Source organism: Erpetoichthys calabaricus, chromosome 4 (assembly GCF_900747795.2).
Source record: "Erpetoichthys calabaricus chromosome 4, fErpCal1.3, whole genome shotgun sequence".
NCBI lineage: Eukaryota > Metazoa > Chordata > Cladistia > Polypteriformes > Polypteridae > Erpetoichthys > Erpetoichthys calabaricus.
In genome coordinates, this window is record NC_041397.2 from 304,062,310 (window position 1) to 304,071,599 (window position 9,290).

At 38.1% G+C, this 9,290-nt stretch overlaps 1 protein-coding gene across 1 annotated transcript; it reads right to left on the reverse strand.

The window, feature by feature from the left end:
* Nucleotides 1–498: 498 nt before the first annotated feature.
* On the reverse strand, nucleotides 499–7,320 carry LOC114641291 (olfactory receptor 10A6-like). The gene is made up of 2 exons (XM_028790363.2): nucleotides 7,252–7,320; nucleotides 499–1,806 (listed from the first exon to the last, which is right to left on the reverse strand). Exons 1-2 carry the CDS (start codon nucleotides 7,300–7,302, stop codon nucleotides 781–783), a joined length of 1,077 nt encoding a protein of 358 aa, XP_028646196.2. The 5' UTR covers nucleotides 7,303–7,320; the 3' UTR covers nucleotides 499–780.
* Nucleotides 7,321–9,290: the final 1,970 nt, after the last annotated feature.

A 9,290-nucleotide genomic window follows, 5' to 3' on the forward strand; every position in this document is an offset into this window, starting at 1 on the left:
CAATATTTTTTCCAGCATAGAGGAAGGTGGGAGGTGAGGAAAATCGGGCAGGTTCTGTTTAACAAAGTTTCTAATTTGAAGGTAATGGAAGAAATGCGTTGCTGGAAAGTAAAATTTGGAGTGTAATTGTTCAAAGGATGCAAAGATGTTGTCTATGTACAGATCTCTAAGTGATTTAATCCCAAATGTTTTCCAGATATTAAAAACTGCATATGTTTGCGAGGGTTGAAAAAGGTGGTTCTCGTGCAGAGGTGCCACCGATAAAAGCTTCTCTATCTTAAAATACTTCCTACATTGGTTCCATATTCTGAGTGAGTGAAACACAATTGGGTTGTTAGTATATTGACGATAACTTGTATTTATTAGGGTACAAAGCAAGGAATATAAAGAAGTACTGCAGGATTTTATTTCTATTGTGGACCAAGCCTGTGTATGTTTATTTATTTGTGTCCATGTCCAAAAATTAGACAAATTTGAACAGATCCCAAACTACACGCAAACAAAGACCGGTCTGCGTACAAACCTAGTCAACCGGATTTCTGAAGAAAGCCGTGCTAGAGTTGGGTGCAGTTATTTAAAATACTTTGGGTGTAAATTTTAAAAATGATGATAGAAGCAAAAACATAATGACCTTTAAACTTTGAAAAAGCAACACGCAGGTCCATAAGAGTTTGTTTGCTTTTTTTAAATATATAAACAGAAAATAGGACATATGATACAAAATGTAATCAGTGACATTAGCAAGATAGATTGATGTCACCGTAAGAGAGCAGAGTGCATTCATGAAGAAAATGTTATGCCATTTTTTGATAAAACCTTGTCAGTAGCATTAATTGAATTTTTAACATTTTTTGGAAAAAGGAAATTGAGGCTGATGAATTTTCTTGCAGCAGCCTTCATCTTTTCATTTCTTAAGCTATAAATCATAGGGTTTACCATCGGCATTAAAAAGCAATTCAAACCTGCAATAAAAATTCTTGTGTCATACGAGAGTCCTTCAATTTTTAATGCTGCATAATCGACAAAGGCAGACACATAATACATCAGCACCACAGTGATATGTGAAGAGCACATTGAAAAGGCCTTTGCTAGACTCTCCGTTGTTTTAAGTTTTAACACAGAAATTACAATTCTGACATATGTCCACAGTACAAAAAGTAAAGGTACATAATTTGATATCATAGCAGCACCAAATGCTGAATTGGCATGGGCACTAATGTCAGCACAAGCCAGGGAAAGAACACTTGGATAGTCACAGAAACAGTGCATGACTTTATTTGAACCACAGAAAGGCAATTGAACAACTAAAATTAGAAACCCAAGTGGGATAAGAAATCCCAGTATCCACACTATCGTCATTATCAACATGCATTTTCTGAAATTTATAATCACATTATAATGTAATGGCTTAACAACAGCAATGTACCGGTCATACGCCATCGCTGCCACCAAACAGTTTTCTGTTGTCCCAAATGACACTAAGGAATACATTTGTGCAAAGCAACCAGCAAATGAAATGGTTTTGGCATATCCAGAAAGAACTGCCAGAAGTTTCGGAAGAATTGATGTTGCCACCAGTAGGTCTAGCAGGGATAAATTACACAGAAAAAAGTACATGGGTGTGTGAAGACGGTGGTCCAGCGAAACCAGAAAGAGGATGAGGAGATTAGCCGTTAGTGTGATTAACAGCAGTAGAAGGAATCCAACAAAGAGAACTAAGTTGTAGTCTAGGAGACCCGGAAACCCCACCAGTTCAAATTCTGTGACCATTTTGGATCCATTCATTTGCATATCTTTGAGATCATACTGGAAGAACCAGAAAGACAAAATGAAACACCACTTAACATTATGCACTTGAACCAATTTGTAATAATAATAATGTTTTACATTTATATAGTGCATTTCTCACTACTGAAAGTGCTTTTAGTGAGTGGGGAGCAACTTCAACCACCACTTATGTGTAGCCTCAACCTGGCTGATGTGACAGCAGCAATTTTTGCATCAGTACGCCGACCACACATGAGCTATTAGGTGGTGAAGTGGTGAGAGAGATAGCCAATTAGAAACAGGGTGGGGTGGGGGGAGTAGGGAGACCAGAATGACTAGGCCATGGAGGGCAATTTAGCTTGGACATCAGGATACACCCTGTTCTTTACAAAGGATGCCCATGGATCTTTTATGACCCCAGAAAGTAAGGACCTCAGTTTTACTTCTCACCAAAGGACAGCACCCATCACTGTGCTGGGGCACTGGGGGTCACACACAGACCAAAGGGTAAGAGCCCCCTTGCTGGCCTCACCAACACCTCTTCCAGCAGCAACCCAAGCTTTTCCTAGATGGTCTCCCACCCAAGTACTGGCCAGGACTGAACAGGCTTAGCTTCAGGTAGATGACCTCTTCTGGAGTGCTTGTGGTATGTAGCTTCAAAAAGATAGTAAATCAGTGGGAACTCCACATAGATAGGATTTATTTTTCCCCAGGGGGAAAATTTGGCTTTTTACAAAAGCTCTTTAAATAGATAGATAGATAGATGTGAAAATGAAAAAAACATGATTTAGAGAAAAAACTAATATATTTTAAAATGAATTATTTAAGCTTGAAAATATAAATTAATCATACAGTTGTTTTAAATATAATTATTACTTACAATAAGTGTTTTTTTGGTGGAGTGCTGATTTCGACTCATTTTCCTTTATAATCTCTCTTAACTCCCTTTACAAATTTATAAACCAGTAACTTTTGTTTTGTTATATTTTTGTTTCAAAAAAAGCAGGCTGTGTATTCTTTCACTTAAGACAATGATGGATCAACACCACCTTGCATCTTTCAGTAAAGGACATTTAAACACCAACGTTCTCTCTTCTGATCAATAAAAAGGTACCTTTCTAACCTTCTAATTTAAAATACTGATTGTGAGACAAAAAAAATGTAACAAACACTTAATTTTGGGGCGTTTCATCCTCAATGGAGGCTAAGAATGATGATAACTGACATTTTTCTGCCATTAAATTGTACTTCAAATAATATTCTATGAAAAACAGGTTATTGCCATAAAATAATTTTAAAAAATTGTTTTTTTTCCAGAACAGTGTTTTTCACTAATTCCAAAATCTAATGGTAACAGTTTGTGCTAGAGAAATTTAATTTCAGAAATGGATTCACTATACCAACTGATATTTTTGAGACAGTTTTGGTGCAAACCAGTGTAGTGGTTTGCTAGCTAAATTAAATAAGATGTGAACCTTTGCAATGTGATGTACAGTTCATATTTCTTTTTATTATTTAGTGGTGTTTTCTGGGAGATTCAGTCATTATAGAATTTTCAAAGAAATGTACATTTCTGCTGAACTGATTTTCTGTCCTGGGGCATCATATATAAACGATGTGTACACACAAAAATGTTGCATACGCCCGTTTCCACGCTCACATCACAATTTATAAAAACTAAACTTTCCATAAAGCCACACACATTTTCACGCCAGCTCAAACCATAGCATACACAAGTTTTCAGCCCGGTTTTGCAAACTGGCGGCACACAGCATCAAAGCAGTGCTACTTTTCCTGGGTGGCTTCCCTTTATTTTTTACATTCACATCCCAGACGTGGCTTTATCAAATACACTGACATTAACTGCATATCATTTTTTAGTTTAAGGCATCTGATTGTAATCAATGCATAACCATATAATGGTGCACAGAATGACCAAACTATTCCAAATACTATAGCTGCTGTAGTGTTGTCATTCTCAGTGCATCAGTCAGAGTATTTAACCCAGTGTACCTGAGTGTGGAATCACAGCACTACAGCAGCTGATCGGAAACCTCTACTGCAGATTGTGTCAAGAGCGGAGAGAATTATCAGGGTACAGCTTCTAGCACACGCTGCATCAGCCATGCACATAGTCTATTTGAATTTCACCCACTCGGCAAATGCTTCAGAGCCTTTCCTGCATGAACCTCGTGATTCAGAAACAGTTTCATCCCATGAGATATAAACACACTCAATCAGTTCATCAAGTGCTCCCAGTAGAACTCTTTGTACGTATAAGTACATTTGCCTCACTAAACTTGCATTACAGTTGTAATATTGCATAACCTGAGCCACTTATGCTTTCATATTTTATATTTTTCATTTTTTTTAACGTATTATTATTATTTTACCATTTTATAGGAAAATAAGTTTATGGAGGATTTGCATATTGAATCTCATTGTACCATAAAATAACAATCAAGGAATTCAATTCAATTCAATAGAAGAGAGTGCGTATTTATAGATGATGATCCCTGGCTTCTATGTCAATTTAGATTTCCAGGCGCTATCTTCTTGGAGCTCTTGATATGTATATTACATTATAGAGATACATTTTTAACTTCATTTTAATAATGTATACTGTTATTAAACGTATGGATACGGTGGACAGCCATAGCAACAAGCTGTTGAGCCATTCAGGAATTGTTCCTACTTCTCGCTGTATGCTTGCTGGGAATGGCACGACCCTGGATGGATAGATGGCTGGAATAATAAAACATGTACTACGAAGATATTTCAATGTTCATTAAAAGTTTTGAAGAATCAACATTCTAAGCTTACAGATGGTTTGATATTTATTAAAGAGCTGACTGTGTGGCGATTAGTTACATAGCGAAGAAAAAGGAAGGACAGGAATTGCAGGTTATTACATCTGAAAGAGGCAGTACTGCTTTATTAAATTATTTTATCGTGGGTCACACATGGAGCAGCAAGCATCTTGCGTGAGGCAGGACGGCAGCCCATTACTACCCCTGTGCCACTGTGGTCCCATGTTTAATACATGTTTGAGTTCATTTCATCATGAAAATTATATCAAGTATACATCTTAGTATTTAAATTATTCACATAGCTGTAATATCATGAATGTAATGGATTCTGTGTCCTGTTGGCGTAAGAGAAAGCCTGTTTTTAGAAGCAAGTAGTGATTCACACACATAGAGTGCATTGAAGAACACACAGAATACAAAGCATGCTAACATGCTACTATAGTTACGATGGGATTTGAGAAACTAGTAAATTAAAAGATTTTAATATTAAGTTTATGACGTTCTACTTTAATGACAAAATAAACTATGTGATTAAAGTTGAACTTTCGAGATTATTGTTGACATTTCAAGCTTTTTTTTCCACTGTGTCTCTATTGTTTTCTTTTCTCTGAACCCTAATAAGCTTCCATATGATACTCAGACAGTGGGCTAAGACTTGCCTTTTCACGGCGACTTTGATATCTGACCACTTCTTTTGTATTTTGGGCACTGTGCAACTTGAACGTTCAATCAGCTTCCTTCTGTTGTTTCTACAACAGCTTAAATCAACAAATAGTACATTTTTCCTTGCCTCCACTTGGCATTCGCTAATATTCTTCTTTTTTCCCCATTCTTTTGCTATTGTCTTTTCACAGAACACTGAACTTAAGGGAATATTTATATTGATTTGCATATTCAAAGAGGCGTAATTCTGGGAGGAGTCTGGGAGGGGCAGCAGGTGCGTACATGAGTGTTACCTTTCATGCAGAATGGGATTTATGTAGTGAAAGTGCATGGAAGTTGGCTTACGCACGGTTTTCTGCATCTGAATTTTTTTGAGCGTACACACATTTTGACTTTTGCCCGTACGCCATGTTTTAGTGTGAATTGTATGTACACCATTATGCATGAGGCCCCTGTTGTAGCAATATGCCAAAAAAGGAAAAAAAAGATATTTTCTTGAACCACTGGATATATAATTAAACTGGGTGCTGTTAAAATATTTATTGCATTTACTGTACATCCAATAAAACAGATCTTTTCTTAAATCCTAGGCTGTTAGTTTATTGCTAGTACTCAATATGTGACCCTGAACAAGTCCTTTACACGTCAAAGCAAAGTCAACTGTTCTTCTCTTTCTAACAGGCATATAGTTAAAATGACTTTATTTTCAAAATTTTTATTCCTGTTTTAGACTACTCCAATAATTATTAATAGAAAAAAAAAGCTTGCTTCTGTTATCAGCTGATTTATATCAAAGGAAAAAAAAAGACAATGCTTTAAAAAAACGAACATTACAAAAATCAAAAGCCAAAGATGGCATGGTGCTGCCTAACTTTCAGCCTGGGTTGCTAATATTTGTAATTTGAGACAGTGAACAGAAAAAGTTGGTACTGAATACGTTCCTGCTTGGTTTGATCGATGGAAAACGAGCAAGACATGAAGCTTTGCACACGGCCAGTGTAGACTGTAGCTGTAGCACTGATTACTTGCATAGGACATAAGGGCATCAGAAGTTTTACAGAGCATAAGAGACCATTCAGTCCATCAGGTTGGCTTGCTTAGATAATATCTGCCTGGTTTGGGAACAGCATGCAGCAGGACCACTGGGCTCTTCAGAGTGGGGTGCAGTCATCTGAACACAACACTGGATGTGCACTCCCCAACTTCAAGAACATCTACACCAAGTGATGTTGGACCAGGGCAAGGTAAATTAGCAATGATTCCAGCCATCCCAACAACGGCCTCGTGTCTGTACTGTGGTTGGCAAAACACAGCCACTGCCTGAAGTCCAACGCAGAGAGACTGTGGTGGAGGCACTTCTGTCCACTGTCCATCTGCATCTTGAATGAGGACACGGCCTAGAGCTGCACCATGACTTATTTTTAACTCTCTGACATTATGTTATTTATTTATTATTTATTAGTATCACATATTTAACATTCTATTAATAATTTCTGATATTTATAAAGTCACATATTATTGTTTTTTGTCTTTTTATTATTCTTCTTAGTCACAGACATTGGAGTTTAGCAACTTAAGAATTTTACTCCAAATTGTACTGTATGTATAATAAAATGTGATTTGATTCCATATCTTAGTTGTTCCAATATCTTATCCAGAACTTTACACTTCCTCCTGCTTCAAAGTGATCACAGTAGGCAATGATTGACATTAGTTTCTTTTGAATTTTCATGCTTAATAATCTATCTATCTATCTATCTATCTATCTATCTATCTATCTATCTATCTATCTATCTATCTATCTATCTATCTATCTATCTATCTATCTATCTATCTATTAGCTGATATCTCAGTTGTTGTCTTAAATGTTTTTTCTCAAGTTCACTTTGTAATTTCTAAATAGAATGCAGGTCTATTGTAGGTACGCAAAAGACTAAATGTAATATCTTCACATAATAAAATCTCACACAATGAAATCTCAGAAACACACACTGTACCGCAATTTACTCACCTGCCCCTGATTCATTTTTCTTCGTAATTTATTCTTATGAGAATGATACATCACCTTCCACTCACCACATACTCCTCTGTTTTTCCTTCTTTTGTCGACGTTTCCCTTTTTAAGCATTCAGGTTAATCTCAGATGTACAGTATATGAACAGGGAATTAACATTCCAGGAGTTTCCATTAAACACAGCCAAACATGTTAATTAACAAGATCCTTATTACTCTAGGTTTCTGTCTTGCCTTGCTTTAATGGATAACAATATTTTAATGCCCAACACATCACATTAACTCACATAGACACACACACATACACAGAGATAGAATAATTTATTGCAAATTATTAACCCAGCCACAGGGGATGCACAAACCAGTATGTTTCTTTGTGCCAGTCCCAAGCCCGGATAAATGAGGAGGGTTATGTCAGGGCAAATCAATATGCGGACAACAATGCAAATTTCCATACCGGATCGGTCAAGCCCCGGGTTAACAATGACTGTCACCAGTACTGTTAGCCTACAGGGTGCTGGCGGAAATTGGGCTACTGTTGGCCGAAGAAGGAGAAGAAAAGGGGGGAGACGTGTCCGGAGGCAGGAGGAGAGGAGGAAAGTAAAGAGAGTGGAACTGAGGGTAGGAACTTTGAATGTTGGCAGTATGACTGGTAAGGGGAGAGAGTTAGCAGATATGATGGAGAGAAGGAAGGTTGATATATTGTGCGTGCAAGAGACTAAATGGAAGGGGAGTAAGGCCTGGTGGATTGGAGGTGGATTCAAATTGTTCTGTCATGGTGTGGATGGGAGGAGGAGAAATGGCGTAGGAGTTATTCTGAAGGAACAGTATGTCAAGAGTGCTCTGGAGGTGAAAAGAGTGTGAGACAGAGTAATGATTATGAAGCTGGAAATTGGAGGTGTGATGATGAATGTTGTTAGAGCATATGCACCACAGGTTGGGTGTGCAATGAGTGAGAAAGAAGATTTTTGGAGAGATTTGGATGAAGTGACGAACAGTTTACCCAAGGGACAGAAAGTGGTGATTTGAGCGGATTTCAATGGGCATGTTGGTGAAGGGAACAGTGGAGACAAGCAGGTGATGGGTAGGTATGGTGTCACGGAGAGGAATGAAGAAGGTCAGAGGATAGTGGATTTTGCCAAAAGGATGGACATGGCTGTGGTGAATATGAATTTTAAGAAAAGGGAGGAACATAGGGTTACATACAAGAGTGGAGGAAAATGCACACAGGTAGATTACATCCTATGCAGAAGAGTTGATCTGAAGGAGATTGAAGACTGCAAAGCGGTGGCAGGGGAAAGTGTAGTTAAGCAGCATAAGGATGGTGGTCTGTAGGATGACATTGGAGATCAAGAAGAAGAAGAGAGTGAGGGCAGAGCCAAAGATCAAATGGTGGAAGTTGAAAAAGGAAGACTGCAAGAGTTTAGGGAGGAGGTGAGACTGGCACTGGGTGGCAGTGAAGAGTTACCAGACAGCTGGGAAACTACAACAGATGGAGTAAGGGTGACAGCAAGAAGGGTGCTTGGCGTGACATCCGGAAAGAGGAAGGAGGAAAAGGAAACCTGGTGGTGGAATGAGGAAATGCAGGATAGTATACAGAGGAAGAGGATGGCAAAGAAGAAGTTTTGAAGGATTGTCAGAGAGATGCAGAAAGTAGACAAGAGTACAAGGAGATAAGGTGTAAGGTGAAGAGAGAGGTGGTGAATGCTAAAGAAAAGGCGTATGATGAGTTGTATGAGAGGTTGGACACTAAGGAGGGAGAAAAAGACCTGTACCGATTGGCTAGACAGAGGGACCGAGCTGAGAAAGATGTGCAGCAGGTTAAGGTAATAAAAGATAAAGATGGAAACGTACTCACAAGCCACATCGAATGTTATTACTTATATTTATTTACTTATTTTCCTAAAGCGTAAAGTCACAAGTAGACTGCAGAACTTCCTGTGTTTGATTGACATAGGCATGCTGACAAAGTACACGTGCATTGCCACTCTTTATTCAGGAAATGATCCCAGTCGTCCCATGGGAGAAAGACTTTCT

Excerpts from the sequence above, each read along its gene's own strand:
- LOC114641291 (XM_028790363.2), bottom strand. The coding sequence starts at position 7,302 with ATGTATCATTCTCATAAGAATAAATTACGAAGAAAAATGAATCAGGGG. Across the intron at positions 1,807-7,251 it reads GAAAAATGAATCAGGGGCAG|TATGATCTCAAAGATATGCA; the intron begins GTGAGTAAATTG and ends TGGTTCTTCCAG.